At 39.5% G+C, this 17,496-nt stretch overlaps 1 protein-coding gene across 6 annotated transcripts in view; it reads left to right on the top strand.

The window, feature by feature from the left end:
* The window catches only part of Snap25 (synaptosome associated protein 25), an 81,871-nt gene that overhangs the window by 47,985 nt on the left and 16,390 nt on the right, over window positions 1–17,496 (top strand). For 5 of the 6 annotated variants that reach the window (XM_063283127.1, NM_001270575.1, NM_030991.3 and 2 more), the window contains exons 2-4: window positions 84–217; window positions 2,005–2,046; window positions 14,492–14,540. In XM_063283127.1, coding sequence (XP_063139197.1) covers window positions 146–217; window positions 2,005–2,046; window positions 14,492–14,540 — 163 coding nt within the window. In that variant the 5' untranslated portion in view covers window positions 84–145. Of the gene's footprint in view, window positions 1–83; window positions 218–2,004; window positions 2,047–14,491; window positions 14,541–17,496 lie in introns of those variants that run through there. The other variant, XM_063283128.1, reaches the window with a different exon arrangement.

Raw genomic sequence — 17,496 nt, forward strand, 5'->3', positions numbered from 1 at the left:
TCTGAACCATGGGGACAGTGTGACGCTTATACATTCCAGGCAGCAGACATTCATGTAAGCTTCAATATTTTCCTTCTTCCCAGGTTCCTTAACTAAGCACCACTGACTTGCTGGCCCCGGCGCCCAGCAACCCCCCACCACTACCATGGCCGAGGACGCAGACATGCGTAATGAACTGGAGGAGATGCAGAGGAGGGCTGACCAGCTGGCTGATGAGGTAAAGGATTCGGCTTCTGAAAAGGAGACTTCCTCTAATGTCTCAATTTTTTAAAAACGTGAATAAAGAACTTTCTTTTACTCTGTCTAAGGTGTCTTCAGGTTAGAAAGAGTTGACTGGCCCTGACTGTAAGGAATGGAAAGCCCACAGACCAATGTAAATCTCAACCACAGAGACATCACATCACTACTGATAGCCATTTTCCTAAGATGGAGGGAGGGCTAGGGGGAAGGAAGAAGGAAGGGAGGGAGGGAGGGAGGGAGGGAGGGAGGGAGGGAGGGAGGGAGGAGAGAACCTACTGCACTGACAAGTCAAATAGAAAGCAATTGTTTAGCACCCAGACCTACTTAGAACCCAGAACTGTCAAATGCTACCAATCATCTCTTGCTTTGCTGTTTTGATTAACTAGAGTTAAGACCAAAGAGAAAGCATTAATGCTGTATATAAAACCTTTAACGTGTGCTTGTCTATAGCTATTACACTAAGAAAATAACACACAAAGTTGGGAGCAGAAAGTTGTGGGGGGGGGGACCTGGGAGGATTTAGGAGGAAGGATGGAGGAGGTAAATATAATAAAAATATATTATATGAAACTTTCAAATCATAAAAGTATTTTTAAATACAAAAATTTTGAGGAAGTCCTCCATTATATGGAACCTGTTATTTTTTTCCACAACAAAAACGCTGTCTTCTTTACGAATGAATATAGGTCCACTAGTCTTCAGTGCTTCACTTTCTTCTTATTCATTAGCATAGGTGAAATTATCCAGTTCCATCGATCATGTTGGAATCTCACTAGCTCCTCAAATAAAGAGCCATAGACAGACTACACAGAACACATACAGAGCTTTCTGTGAGAATCGACCCGCTACACAGGAGTTATGGCTATGCATGCTGCGTTGTGTTATATGTCAGCTCTGTGCTCTAATTTCATATCAGTACAGCAATAAGCATGAATATAGATAAATGTATTTCTATTTTTTTCCAGAGTCAGTTGTTAAGCATTTGCCAGCACATCACTGATAGCCATTTTACTGAGAGAGAGAGAGAGAGAGAGAGAGAGAGAGAGAGAGAGAGAGAGAGAGAGATCCTTCACATTTCTTTAGGATCATGGATCATGTCCAACATAAGTTTCCTACTTAAAAGCATGGCTTAGAGAAATCACAGTGGTTGTTGGATTGGAACTATGTTAAAGAACTGAGAGCAAAGTGGCAATGCTGTGCCTGGAGGGCCAGCTGCCAAGCTTCAGAGTTTTCTTCGTGCTTTTTCTTGTCTAAGAATGAAGATAATTATAGCTATTTTAAACCTATTTGATTTTTTTCACCCTAAGGTGACAGCGTAACTTTTTATTGATAACATCTTCCGGTTGTGTTTCTAGGACTTTTAATGGAAGTTTGTGACAAGCTCAAGAAAAATTATGTTTGTGTTTAAGATTCAATATCCTTAATTCTAGAAAGACAAAGTAGCCCTCAGAATATATGATAGTTTTCTATGCATCCAGAGCATGCAAAATAATTTTTACAGATTTCTTTGTGTTTGATATCAGAGTCAATCTCATATGGTTTTGACTTTAAGACAGTAAGCTTTCATGTGATCACTTTGGGAAATCTGATCATTTAGAAAGCCCAAAAAGGAAAGAGATTGAAACTGGGAAGACATTTTGTTACAAAGTTGACGTCATATATGATAGAGACCCTGTGTTTGTGAAATGAAAAAAAAAAAAGTATGTCTGATTTTCCTAGCACTCAATTCCTGCCCTTAACAGTGTTTCTGTTTTTCCACCTTAGTCCCTGGAAAGCACCCGTCGCATGCTGCAGCTGGTCGAAGAGGTAAGGAGTGACTTCTATTAACAGAAACTAGCTCCCTGTGTTGACACGTTCATTCCTAGCTCCTATTGCTTTTACTGAAGTCGTGCCCCTCTTGCTTCCAATGCTAACACAACCCATCAGAAAGCCACAAATTACTGGAAATGTCATAAGCCGTCAGCTAATTATCAAGTATTCACCACTGTCCATTCCAGGCTACCTCTAGAGTCTAGAGTGCAGAGAAACCTACCATTTCCAAGCTAATGCTCCCAATAGACACAAAAAGGGGATGAGGGGTCCCTGGAAACTGACAGAACAGTGCTTAATGTGTAGAAGAATTACCTACATAAGATGTTCATTTGTAATGATTTTGTTGCAACACATTCCAGCTAATCTAAAATTCTTTTCTGACTCCAACTACACTTATAACTTTAAAAAATATGCATTTATGTGGACATATCATCTTTTGAAAGTGTCGTATTTAGTATTGGACACTGAAATTTATGAAGAAATAAGAAAAATCTTTAACAAAGAGAAAAATCTAGTCCAATTAAGTAAACATAAAAGTTCTTTTATATTACTGACTCTGAATTGCACATCCATTTCTAAAGCATTTGTAATGCATGGCTTAATGAATCCCAAACTATTTTTAATTGGGTAAAATAGGGCAGAAAGCAATAATGGAATCAAAAGAGCATTTGCAATAAAACCTACTCATTCCAATTTGGTAGAACAGCAGTCAACCAGGAAGAATAAATGGATTAATTGAACTTGCCCATTGGGAGAGCTGGAGTAGAGAAAGAATGGATTGGACTATATTTATCTTAACCTAATAAAACAAGCCTAATGGTTTTTATTCAGCAAGATGCCACTTTAGCCACAGTTTGAATGTGACTGCTTATCAATGTATAAATTCATGTGTGATTATCTTTTCTAGAGATCTTGGGCTTTCTGTGGCAGAATGATTAAATGAACCTATTCACCCACCCTGTGCTACTGTGAATTGCTTATGCAATGACATAAAAGGGAAGGAAAAAAAGATAAATTTTACACAGGATTAGAAGGAAAGTAGCTGCCTCTTATACCATGGCTGCAAACGCTGCCTTCCTTTATTTCTGAAGCTGCAGTACCTCACCTAAGGGTGTTAAGTGGCTAAAGGTGGATGGCCACAGGGAGAGCAGAGAGACGTAATGATGTATTCTCTGGAAGGAAAAGTCTGTTATTTCAAAAGTGACAAACTGAGCTTGTAATGGAGCACAAATTGGCCCCCACAGGAGGGGCCTTGGCAGCATAGAAGAGCAGCTTTCTACTCTAAAGGAGAGAAATACCTCCTTTTCCCTGTTCTTGAGACACTGCTCATGCAAAAATGCGTAAGCTCCATGAAAGAGGCAAGTAGCCACAATCCAAGAGTATTGGCCATTGGTCTTAATGCATTATTTTCCAATACACTGCAAGAAAACAACAAAAGGAGCCAGAGCTTGAAACATTCTTTTTTTTTTCAGTGCAGAATTCTATCAGACCTTTATTTTTTATTTTTTTTTTATTATTAACTTGAGTATTTCTTATATATATTTCGAGTGTTATTCCCTTTCCCAGTTTCCGGGCAAACATCCCCCTCCCCCCTCCCCTTTCTTATCGGTGTTCCCATCCCCACCCTCCCCCCATTGTCCCCCTCCCCCCAACAGTCTAGTTCACTGGGGGTTCAGTCTTAGCAGGACCCAGGGCTTCCCCTTCCACTGGTGCTCTTACTAGGATATTCATTGCTACCTATGAGGTCAGAGTCCAGGGTCAGTCCATGTAAAGTCTTTAGGTAGTGGCTTAGTCCCTGGAAGCTCTGGTTGCTTGGCATTGTTGTACATATGGGGTCTCGAGCCCCTTCAAGCTCTTCCAGTTCTTTCTCTGATTCCTTCAACGGGGGTCCTATTCTCAGTTCAGTGGTTCGCTGCTGGTATTCGCCTCTGTATTTGCTGTATTCTGGCTGTGTCTCTCAGGAGCGATCTACATCCGACTCCTGTCGGTCTGCACTTCTTTGCTTCATCCATCTTGTCTAATTGGATGGCTGTATATGCATGGGCCACATGTGTGGCAGACTCTGAATGGGTGTTCCTTCAGTCTCTGTTTTAATCTTTGCCTCTCTTTCCCTGCCAAGGGTATTCTTGTTCCCCTTTTAAAGAAGGAGTGAACCATTCACATTTTGATCATCTGTCTTCAGTTTCATTTGTTCTAGGAATTTAGGGTAATTCAAGCTTTTGGGCTAATATCCACTTATCAGTGAGTGCATACCATGTATGTCTTTCTGTATTTGGGTTAGCTCACTCAGGATGATATTTTCCAGTTCCAGCCATTTGCCTACGAATTTCATAAAGTTGTTGTTTTTGATAGCTGAGTAATATTCCATTGTGTAGATGTACCACATTTTCTGTATCCATTCCTCTGTTGAAGGGCATCTGGGTTCTTTCCAGCTTCTGGCTATTATAAATAAGGCTGCAGTGAATAGTGGAGCACGTGTCTTTTTTATATGTTGGGGCATCTTTTGGGTATATGCCCAAGAGAGGTATAGCTGGATCCTCAGGCAGTTCAATGTCCAATTTTCTGAGGATCCTCCAGACTGATTTCCAGAATGGTTGTACCAGTCTGCAATCCCACCAACAATGGAGGAGTGTTCCTCTTTCTCCACATCCTCGCCAGCATCTGTTGTCCCCTGAATTTTTGATCTTAGCCATTCTCACTGGTGTGAGGTGAAATCTCAGGGTTGTTTTGATTTGCATTTCCCTTATGACTAAAGATGTTGAACATTTCTTTAGGTATTTCTCCGCCATTCGGCATTCCTCAGCTGTGAATTCTTTGTTTAGCTCTGAGCCCCATTTTTTAATAGGGTTATTTGTTTCCCTGTGGTCTAACTTCTTGAGTTCTTTGTATATTTTGGATATAAGGCCTCTATCTGTTGTAGGATTGGTAAAGATCTTTTCCCAATCTGTTGGTTGCCGTTTTGTCCTAACCACAGTGTCCTTTGCCTTACAGAAGCTTTGCAGTTTTATGAGATCCCATTTGTCAATTCTTGATCTTAGAGCGTAAGCCATTGGTGTTTTGTTCAGGAAATTTTTTCCAGTGCCCATGTGTTCCAGATGCTTCCCTAGTTTTTCTTCTATTAGTTTGAGTGTGTCTGCTTTGATGTGGAGGTCCTTGATCCACTTGGACTTAAGCTTTGTACGGGGTGATAAGCATGGATCGATCTGCATTCTTCTACATTTTGACCTCCAGTTGAACCAGCACCATTTGCTGAAAATGCTATCTTTTTTCCATTGGATGGTTTTGGCTCCTTTGTCAAAAATCAAGTGACCATATGTGTGTGGGTTCATTTCTGGGTCTTCAATTCTTTCCATTGGTCTATCTGTCTGTCTCTGTACCAATACCATGCAGTTTTTATCACTATTGCTCTGTAATACTGCTTGAGTTCAGGGATAGTGATTCCCCCTGAAGTCCTTTCATTGTTGAGGATAGCTTTAGCTATCCTGGGTTTTTTGTTATTCCAGATGAATTTGCAAATTGTTCTGTCTAACTCTTTGAAGAATTGGATTGGTATTTTGATGGGGATTGCATTGAATCTGTAGATTGCTTTTGGTAAAATGGCCATTTTTACTATATTAATCCTGCCAATCCATGAGCATGGGAGATCTTTCCATCTTCTGAGGTCTTCTTCAATTTCCTTCTTCAGTGTCTTGAAGTTCTTATTGTACAGATCTTTTACTTGCTTTGTTAAAGTCACTCCGAGGTACTTTATATTATTTGGGTCTATTATGAAGGGTGTCGTTTCCCTAATTTCTTTCTCGGCTTGTTTCTCTTTTGTATAGAGGAAGGCAACTGATTTATTTGAGTTAATTTTATACCCAGCCACTTTGCTGAAGTTGTTTATCAGCTTTAGTAGTTCTCTGGTGGAACTTTTGGGATCACTTAAATATACTATCATATCATCTGCAAATAGTGATATTTTGACTTCTTCTTTTCCGATCTGTATCCCCTTGACATCCTTTTGTTGTCTGATTGCTCTGGCTAGAACTTCAAGAACTATATTGAATAAGTAGGGAGAGAGTGGGCAGCCTTGTCTAGTCCCTGATTTTAGTGGGATTGCTTCAAGTTTCTCTCCATTTAGTTTAATGTTAGCAACTGGTTTGCTGTATATGGCTTTTACCATGTTCAGGTATGAGCCTTGAATTCCTATTCTTTCCAGGACTTTTATCATGAAGGGGTGTTGAATTTTGTCAAATGCTTTCTCAGCATCTAATGAAATGATCATGTGGTTTTGTTCTTTCAGTTTGTTTATATAATGGATCACGTTGATGGTTTTCCGTATATTAAACCATCCCTGCATGCCTGGGATGAAGCCTACTTGATCATGGTGGATGATTGTTTTGATGTGCTCTTGGATTCGGTTTGCCAGAATTTTGTTGAGTATTTTTGCGTCGATATTCATAAGGGAAATTGGTCTGAAGTTCTCTTTCTTTGTTGTGTCTTTGTGTGGTTTAGGTATAAGAGTAATTGTGGCTTCGTAGAAGGTATTCGGTAGTGATCCATCTGTTTCAATTTTGTGGAATAGTTTGGATAATATTGGTATGAGATCTTCTATGAAGGTTTGATAGAATTCTGCACTAAACCCGTCTGGACCTGGGCTCTTTTTGGTTGGGAGACCTTTAATGACTGCTTCTATTTCCTTAGGAGTTATGGAGTTGTTAAACTGGTTTATCTGTTCCTGATTTAACTTCGGTACCTGGTATCTGTCTAGGAAATTGTCCATTTCCTGAAGATTTTCAAGTTTTGTTGAATATAGGTTTTTGTAATAAGATCTGATGATTTTTTGAATTTCCACTGAATCTGTTGTTATGTCTCCCTTTTCATTTCTGATTTTGTTAATTTGGACGCACTCTCTGTGTCCTCTCGTTAGTCTGGCTAAGGGTTTATCTATCTTGTTGATTTTCTCAAAGAACCAACTTTTGGTTCTGTTGATTCTTTCTATGGTCCTTTTTGTTTCTACTTGGTTGATTTCAGCTCTGAGTTTGATTATTTCCTGCCTTCTACTCCTCCTGGGTGTATTTGCTTCTTTTTGTTCTAGATCTTTTAGGTGTGCTGTCAAGCTGCTGACATATGCTCTTTCCTGTTTCTTTCTGCAGGCACTCAGCGCTATGAGTTTTCCTCTTAGCACAGCTTTCATTGTGTCCCATAAGTTTGGGTATGTTTTACCTTCATTTTCATTAAATTCTAAAAAGTTTTTAATTTCTTTCTTTATTTCTTCCTTGACCAGGTTATCATTGAGTAGAGCATTGTTCAATTTCCAAGTATATGTGGACATTCTTCCTTGATTGTTATTGAAGACCATTTTTAGGCCGTGGTGGTCCGATAGCACGCATGGGATTATTTCTATCTTTCTGTACCTGTTGAGGCCCGTTTTTTGACCAATTATATGGTCAATTTTGGAGAAAGTACCATGAGGAGCTGAGAAGAAGGTATATCCTTTTGCTTTAGGATAGAATGTTCTATAAATATCCGTTAGGTCCATTTGGCTCATGACTTCTCTTAGTCTGTCTACATCTCTGTTTAATTTCTGTTTCCATGATCTGTCCATTGATGAGAGTGGGGTGTTGAAATCTCCCACTATTATTGTGTGAGGTCCAATGTGTGTTTTGAGCTTTAGTAAGGTTTCTTTTACATATGTAGGTGCCCTTGTATTTGGGGCATAGATATTTAGGATTGAGAGTTCATCTTGGTGGATTTTTCCTTTGATGAATATGTAGTGTCCTTCCTTATCTTTTTTGATGACTTTTAGTTGAAAATTGATTTTATTTGATATTAGAATGGCTACTCCAGCTTGCTTCTTCTGACCATTTGCTTGGAAAGTTGTTTTCCAGCCTTTCACTCTGAGGTAGTGTCTGTCTTTGTCTCTGAGGTGTGTTTCCTGTTGGCAGCAGAATGCAGGGTCCTCGTTGCGTATCCAGTTTGTTAGTCTATTTCTTTTTATTGGGGAGCTGAGGCCATTGATGTTGAGAGATATTAAAGAATAGTGGTTATTGCTTCCCGTTATATTCATATTTGGATGTGAGGTTATGTTTGTGTGCTTTCATTCTCTTTGTTTTGTTGCCAAGACGATTAGTTTCTTGCTTCTTCTAGGGTATAGCTTGCCTCCTTATGTTGGGCTTTACCATTTATTATCCTTTGTAGTGCTGGATTTGTAGAAAGATATTGTGTAAATTTGGTTTTGTCATGGAATATCTTGGTTTCTCCATCTATGTTAATTGAGAGTTTTGCAGGGTACAGTAACCTGGGCTGGCATTTGTGTTCTCTTAGGGTCTGTATGACATCAGTCCAGGATCTTCTGGCCTTCATAGTTTCTGGCGAGAAGTCTGGTGTGATTCTGTTAGGTCTGCCTTTATATGTTACTTGACCTTTTTCCCTTACTGCTTTTAATATTCTTTCTTTATTTTGTGCATTTGGTGTTTTGACTATTATGTGACGGGAGGTGTTTCTTTTCTGGTCCAATCTATTTGGAGTTCTGTAGGCATCTTGTATGCCTATGGGTATCTCTTTTTTTAGGTTAGGGAAGTTTTCTTCTACGGTTTTGTTGAAGATATTTACTGGTCCTTTGAGCTGGGAGTCTTCACTCTCTTCTATACCTATTATCCTTAGGTTTGATCTTCTCATTGAGTCCTGGATTTCCTGTATGTTTTGGACCAGTAGCTTTTTCCGCTTTACATTATCTTTGACAGTTGAGTCAATGATTTCTATGGAATCTTCTGCTCCTGAGATTCTCTCTTCCATCTCTTGAATTCTGTTGGTGAGGCTTGTATCTACAGCTCCTTGTCTCTTCTTTTGGTTTTCTATATCCAGGGTTGTTTCCATGTGTTCTTTCTTGATTGCTTCTATTTCCATTTTTAATTCCTTCAACTGTTTGATTGTGTTTTCCTGGAATTCTTTCAGGGATTTTTGCGATTCCTCTCTGTAGGCTTATCTACTTGTTTATTAATGTTTTCCTGTGTTTCCCTAAGTGTGTTCATGTCTTTCTTGAAGTCCTCCAGCATCATGATCAAATATGATTTTGAAACTAGATCTTGCTTTTCTGGTGTGTTTGGATATTCCATGTTTGTTTTGGTGGGAGAATTGGGCTACGATGATGGCATGTAGTCTTGGTTTCTGTTGCTTGGGTTCCTGCGCTTGCCTCTCGCCATCAGATTATCTCTAGTGTTACTTTGTTCTGCTATTTCTGACAGTGGCTAGACTGTCCTATAAGCCTGTGTGTCAGGAGTGCTGTAGACCTGTTTTCCTCTCTTTCAGTCAGTTATGGGGACAGAGTGTTCTGCTTTCGGGCGTGTAGTTTTTCCTCTCTACAGGTCTTCAGCTGTTCCTGTGGGCCTGTGTCTTGAGTTCACCAGGCAGCTTTCTTGCAGCAGACAAGTTGGTCTTACCTGTGGTCCCGAGGCTCAAGTTTGCTCGCGGGGTGCTGCCCCAGGGCTCTCTGCGGCGGCAGCAACCAGGAAGACCTGTGCTGCCCCTTCCGGGAGCTTCAGTGCACCAGGGTTCCAGATGGCCTTTGGTGTTTTCCTCTGGCGTCCGAGATTTATGTACAGAGAGCAGTCTCTTCTGGTTTCCCAGGATTGTCTGCCTCTCTGAAGGTTCAGCTCTCCCTCCCACGGGATTTGGGTGCAGAGAACTGTTTATCTGGTCTGTTTCCCTCAGGTTCCTGCGGTGTCTCAGGCAGGGGTCCTGCCGCTCCTGGGCCCTCCCCCACGGGAACCCAGTGGCCTTATACAGTTTCCTCTTGGGCCAGGGATGTGGGCAGGGGTGGGCAGTGTTGGTGGTCTCTTCCGCTCTGCAGCCTCAGGAGTGCCCACCTGATCAGGCGGTGAGGTGTCTTTCCCACAGGGTCTGGGAGCAGAGAGCTGCTGTGGGCCCGGGATCCGCGGGCGTGGGACCTCCGGCAAACACAGGACGTGCCTGGTCCTAGATGAACTCTGCCTCTGTGTGTCCCGATCTCACCAGGCAGCTCTCTTGCAGCAGACAAGTTGGTCTTACCTGTGGTCCCGAGGCTCAAGTTTGCTCGCGGGGTGCTGCCCAAGCTTGAAACATTCTTATATGAGCTTTGAGATTAGATGGTCTCTCACTCCCTAACTGCTATCTGATGATACACAATTACTTTATTGTACACTGCGGTATTATTATCATAATAATGAATTACCTACAACCAGAGCCTCCAAACTCACTTTTCACGTGTTTATGTACATGCCTACATATATGATGTACATTTCTCAAGCTGTCTCCCATTTGCTCAGTTGTGCAATGCTGAAACATTGCCTAGACTGTGCGCAGTAGGATAAAATGCATCAGAATGCTTGCCTTTAAGCACTCTGTGCTGCAGAGTCTCGGGAACATGGACCCTTTTCTCTTGTATGTCTTCTTAAAATGAAAGTAGTGCTAGCCTATCTTGCAAAAATATGCCTGTTCTAATTTATTCTACGGATAAAAGCTCCATTGATTGAAATGGGATGCTCAAATTACATGTTTTTGTTTCTGGTAAATTGTTACTCCATCAAGCATGAAGTCGCATCTTAGAACAAGAGATGAAAGAGAGGGCTTCAATCTCCCGTATCTATTAAATAAGAGGAGGCTGTTAGACATTTCGTCCTTAGAAAATTTTGAGCAAGGCATTATTAGACTAGACTGGTTTGCTGTTACTTTCTCCTGGGTCATTGTATATTTATAGTGAAGCATTCCTTATGTCTAGGGATTGGTTATTCAGATGATGTTCTGATTTTCAATCAAAAAGAAAATTCTCTTAAAAGAAAAATCACTATTAAATATTCATCAAGGGCAGAAATCATTTGGAAAATATGAGCTTTGAAATACCAGGGTCTTACACACAACTGCAGAGTCCATTGGTGCTACATAATTTCAAGTGAACTGAATTTATATTGAATTCAGTTTCAAAGTCAGGAAAGGTACTAGAATTGGGATGTCTCCCTAAGCCAAACAGTCCACTTCCCATGGAAGCACAATTTCACACTATCAAAAATAAACTCTAGAGTATAACGGCATGGGAGGTTGGGGGACTGGCTTTTAATAGAAGTCACCATCAGTGTTTCAAGGACGGTGTAAAGTTACTTAGAGATCAGTGGAGAAGTTTCAGAAAATTCGGATATCATAGACTGGTACAAAGGATAGAGACTTGGTGGCATTCAGTTTATAGCCTGGAATTGGGCACTTAATTTTGAAGGGTACATTTCAACAAATATGCATGCAATGTTGAACACTGGAGATAGGAAAAGATACAAATTGATTTATTGTTGGGAAATGAACATGTAAATAGATGCTCAAATTCAAGGTCATACTTGCCTTGGGAGCATAAAAGAAAAAAGAAGAATTAAATCTAGAAAGAGACTCATTCAGATGTCCTCCAGGAGGAAATACTTGAAAACAAAAAAGTTAACTCTGCTGATGCCAAATACAGAAATGAAGTCTGCAAATCAACATCCTACACCATGAAACTTGAGCGAGAAAAGGCCATACTGCTTTAGGCAGGCAGATTTGATGGCACTGCCTTCCTGAAATAGTTATGGAAACACGAATATTTCATGAACGCCTCACATAATTTTTCCTTCTATACCAGTTTCTCTTTCAAAACGCTTTGGCAATAAGAAAGAAAGAATCATTCAATGGTTGCAGTTTTAGAAAGAAAGCTATCAAATCAAGTTGGTAGGGTTTTGTTTTGTTTTGTTTTTAATTTAAACAGATTCGAGGTCCTCCAGAGTTCAAGAGAGTGCCAGGATGTCTAGGCTGTAGGACAGATGCCTTGGAGTTTGATGAAAGCATTCCAAAAGGACAACAGTAAAATAGTCTATAAACACTGGCTTGGCTCATTGGCAAAATAAATAAATTCATCAATACATTTTAAAAATAAAAGTGGAAAACTAAATTGTACAAAAAAAAAGAAAAAGAAAAAGAAATGGGCTAGAGAGAAGTCTCAGAGGTTAAGACCACTGAATGCTCTTCCATAGGACCTGAGTTCAATTCCCAGCAACCACATGATGGCTTACAACCATCTGTAAAGGGATTTGATGCCCTCTTCTGGTGTGTCTAAGGACAGCTACAGTATACTCATATACATAAAATAAATAAATAATTCTTTAGAAAGAAAGAAGGAAGGAAAGAAAGAAAGAAAGAAAGAAAGAAAGAAAGAAAGAAAGAAAGAAAGAAAGAGCAACATTTTTGGCTCCATCTAGACAGCCTGTTTTCCACACCAAATTCAAACACAAAGGAAGAATTGAGCTCAGGTAAAATGAGACCCACTCCTCTCATTCTCAAGATCACTAATAAAACACACACACACAACCCTTCAAGGAACTGGAGAGAGTTATATTCTGATCCCTTTGCAATGTTCCCCTATCCCTGCTCTTCTGTCTTCTACATATTCTAATAAAACAAACAAACAAAAATCCCACCCATTTATTTAATGAAGCCACCAGCAAAAGAATGCAAATTTAAGTTCATACCTTTATTGAGAACCTATCATGTGCTTAGAGCCATCTTTATCACTATTGTAATCAAATATGTTAGCTGATTTAACACTTATAGCCACATTTTACTACTGCTTTGATATTCTGTCTTTAACCTAGAAGATGTTGGGATTTGCTGTTTAAGTACCTTGCTTCAGACACAAAGCAGGAGGTGGTAAACATGATGTCAACAATTCCTTCTTGATTTCCACTCAGCCACCCATGAACTGAAAGCTTTGAGATGGCTATGCTTTCTAGAGCTCATTCCATCCTTACTATGACAGTGGGAAGTGAGAGAGCTCTTACTGCCCCTATTTAGCCAGAAGGTGAGCTGAGACACAGAGCAGTTGAGATTAGAGCAGTAAGACTTCAAATAGAGATCTAGAACTTAAGAATCATTTACCCAATCCAACATGTTATTTCCACTTGCTGACTAAGCCATTTCTCACTCTGAAAAAGGCCACTGACAAACAAGCCACACATTTTTAATATCCTTATTCTTAATAACTGAGACAAAGTAGATATCCACTACATATACATTAAAAAGTGAATGAAAAACACATAAATGTACTATTAATAAATGGAAGGGAAAGGGATAAAAGAAATTCATGAACCTACCCACCACACCCTCTTACTTTGTGTCTCTACCTTTAGTGTGAGAAATGGTGAGACTATAGAAGAGTCACCTGACCTTCCGGCACAACAAAGTTTTTTGACTCCAAGGCCAACATATTCTGCTTGTGTTCTCCCAACAGGGACAGTGTCAAACACTCCCGCTCCTTCTGAATAATGAGCCATTCTAGTGTTGAGACATGCAGCACCTCATTGGAAAAATTGGAAAATTATACTTGTATGGCACCATGCAAATTAGTGACACTCATTATACCTCATAGAATGCTAAGACATATAAACAGATTGAGAACCGGCCTAACGAAAGTCACCAGCTTTTCTCCATGTTCTTTCCCCAGCAGAATGATACAGGATCTCTTCTCTGAGGAGCAAATACTATCTAACATGTTTTTGCAGTCGCATCCATATGCCTAAATAAGCTTCTCATTACAGTATCCCTTAAGTATTGGCTAGCAAATACAGAAAAGGGCAAAGGAATCATTAAAATGCAGACTAAGATAGATGGATATGCGCTCAGAATGTACTTAACGTCTTCAAGATATTTTTTGTGGTCTATCATCTCTTGGGTTGGTGTGTGTCCCCCTGTAGCATACAACAGAGCAGGTTAGATTCCTAGGCATGGAAACTTTCAAATTGAGTAGGATAGTATCTTCACTTCTCCTACTACAAACTCCCCTCTCTACCTCCTAATAACCTAGGTAGTCTTGATTTATGTGGATAAAAAGAAGTGAGATGGGTATTTCTAAAGATTGATACACAAAAAACCTGCAGTGACCCTGGCGAGGACTGATTTTTCTCACACTGAAGCATTGTACAGAACTGTGGGTTTCAGAGCAAAATATGTTCTGATCTCACGCTGTCTCCTAAACCTTGAAGAGCTTCTCTCCACAAAGAGTTGGTTTCCTTTTGAGCTGTGCCTCTCAGACTTTTCTCTTCTGTGATGAACCTAAGTACTAGGACTCCAACATCCTTATCCTTTCCAGGTATAAAGATTATATGGTATTAAGTACATGCATTCCAATGCACATTTACTGTATTGAAGGATTCAGGTCCACCCTATGGAGGATGTGCTTCGTGTCTCCTCATGAGTCCCCCAAGGGTCACTGATAAAGTCACCCTTGACCCAGTTCTCCCAGTCCCTACCCTGCCCCTTAAAGCTCTTGCCCGGTGTCTTCCCTTTTGTCTCCCTTTTGGTCCTTCTTCATTTTCCATTTCTAGGGATAATTGTCTCCCTCACTGATTTCTCTCTCTCTCTTTTCTTTCTTTAACTCCTTTTCAACTTTGCTACCATTACTGGAATGTAGAGTAAAGATGCTGGCATCAGGACTTTGGTTATGTTGGATGAGCAAGGCGGTAAGTTCAGATTTCTTCAGTAAGAACAATTCTTCATCTGAATTAAGTTGCAGTTTTTAATTTTTTTGCACCCTCAGATGGGCATTCTGCATGTGTTACATGTAAATATAAGCATAAGGGTTCTCGGAACCTCATTTGCTAATTTTCTTTCACTGTTGAAAATACCGAATGTGCAGATGTCCAGGCCTTCTTCATGACTGAATTAAATGGTACTGCTATCTGTGCTATGTACATTAATCAAAGATTTTAAAAAGCAAAATCTATGTATATTTCTAAAATGACAATATTTTAGACATAGTTGAGAATTTTTAGTATTGTTCTTACCACCAAAGTTGCCCAAAAAATTTGGTTTTCTTCCAATTAATATCCAGGTTATGGGATATAGTACGTGGTGGTATGCATTGCTCCTGACCATTCAAATTGAGCATCTGGAACTTTGGGTTCTCAAGTCATTACAGAGATTTCTTAAATAACTAAAAATTATTTTAACGTAGGGACTGGATAGTCAACATTTTAACCAATCATAATATGTGAGCTATTTTAAAGGCAGTTTTGGAAAGGCTAGGAATAAAAAAAACTTTGGAGAGCTGAAATGTTAGTATGTCATCTCTACATGCTGAGGTGGAAACTATACAGTCAATATCAAAGTTTTCTATGACTCAAAATAATATGGTGATAATGTACATAATAATTCTAACCATAAATTCTTCTTTTGTTTTCATTTTAGTTTCTCATAATAACTAGATACTTGAACATTTTCATACTTTTGAAAAGCCTTAGTAAAAAATTAGGGTTGTAATTTTTTTCTCCAGTGGGAAATATGAGAATGTAAAACTCATTCCAGCAAAGACACAATAAACTCCAAGCATAAATTTCAAACTGAGAGGAAAATTGCTATGCAGATAACTTGACATAAAATACTTTTCCTAAAACATGGGAGAACCTATGCATATCATGAAAGAAAAACAACTAACAGTAAAAAGAGCAAGAGATATTAAGCTTTAATTTGCAAATAGATGTGTAAAATATTGTCTCAACCAATAGTATGCCAGTTTTAGCAAGTTGATTTGTTCAGTAAGATACAAATTTTAAAAATTGCCAACAACAACCAGTGCTATAGTAGTGTATTGGGAAGCAAGCTCTTAATTTTTACATGGGTGCCTTGGTCTGATACACGTGTCATAGGAACAATTTGGTAATCGTATCTTCAGTTTTGAAATGTTCCTATCTTTAACCAAAACGCTCAAGTCCTAGAATTTTTGCACTGAAGCTAAACATTTTCAATTATGTGAAAAAAGAATGTGCATTACTTGTAGCTGTATAAGACTAGAAATAATCTAAATACGTGTTTGTGTTGAGATCAAGCACATCAGCTATGATATGGCCATGGAGAGATGTTCTGCTATCAACCTGGTGCATAAACTATGCGTTTAACCATTTCTGGAGCATTGGGATTGGAGTAAGAAGACACGAGAGAAAGCCATAACACTTGAGGTGTTCTGAGACACAAATTAGAAGTATGAAAGATTTATTGGGAAATGTCAGTGTTGGATTTATGTAGACAATAAAAGCCTATGATTTCTGGGTTTGACAGGAAGGCCCTTCAGACTATGATATGGGTCCAACACCTAGAAAAGGAGCAGGAAAGAAGAGGAGTGTAGACTAGAAGGAGTCCCAGACTTTTCTGGGACTCTTGAGAGCCCTGGAGCTAAGATTCCTAACCCCAAGTACAGAAGAAAAGCCGTGTTGGGCAGAAATGACCCAAACCAAGCAGCCCCTCTATGCCCAGATATTGACTAGTAGCATCTTCAGAAAGCATGACCTCAGTATGAACGCCATACAATTCACAAATGTAAAGCAACACCCCACTTCTCTGACAGGTTCCTCAATGTTGCTATCATAAAGAGGCATTCATTTTTATATTTATTTGTATTAAACCTTTTTCAAAAAATACAGCAAATAATTACAAAAATAAAGGGGGGAGAGACCATTATACACCAACCCCATCACCTTTCTTCCAATATTCAAATTAAACTTTGTTGTAAACTTTAAAATTAAGAATACATATGAGTTCTGTTCTAAAGGTATTACAGCAGGGGCAGTCTTGAGAAGTTACCCCATGAATCTACCATAGTTACATGTAGCAAGGACTTACCTCTTAAATGTGGGGTGCAGCAAGTCACTGTCTTAAATGTTGTGAAACAGAGGGTGCTCCCCTAGAAGAGTGACAATTCCCAAAGCAAAATAAAAACAAAAGCACTAAAGTAGCAATTCTATCTTACCCACGCTTTCAGTTAGTAGTCAGCAGTGTGGAGAAAGAAGCTTTTCAGTAGAAGAAAGACTTGGGATAATTTTTCCCTCTTCTATGAAATACTGACATAAAGACACAGAAAACAATAGACAGAGACATAGAGCTGAAGAAAGAAAGGCTGGGAAGGTAGCTCCATTGAAGGGGACCTATTTAACAAGAATGAGGTCCTGGACTCAGTTCCTGGCATCTCAGATGAAAAGAAAGGAAGAGGGGTAGGAAATGACCGGCCTGCTTACCTGATCTGCAAATATCTTCGTACTTTGATAAAAACCTAGAGGTACAATGTGCTAGATTCCCCAAATGTGTGCAAAAAATTCATAATTTTAAACAGCATGATCCCCCCCAAAAACCTATATATTGTTATCAAAGAAACAAAGAACAGATTTCCCCCCTCCCCCCCATACACACACACACACACACACACACACACACACACACACACACACACACACACACACACACACAGAGAGAGAGGTTACGGAATGTTCTCAGCTGAAACCCTCTGGATTCCTCCAATAACCATATTTCCGGTGAGAGCTAGTGTTATAGCAGATGTGTAATGAACAGTTCATAGTGAAAAAAAAAGAAACAAAATCCCTGTAATTGTAAATCTCCAAAAGTGGGTGATCTGGGACTTGTCTTAAG

This window comes from Rattus norvegicus, chromosome 3 (genome assembly GCF_036323735.1).
Source record: "Rattus norvegicus strain BN/NHsdMcwi chromosome 3, GRCr8, whole genome shotgun sequence".
NCBI classification, from domain to species: Eukaryota; Metazoa; Chordata; class Mammalia; order Rodentia; family Muridae; genus Rattus; species Rattus norvegicus.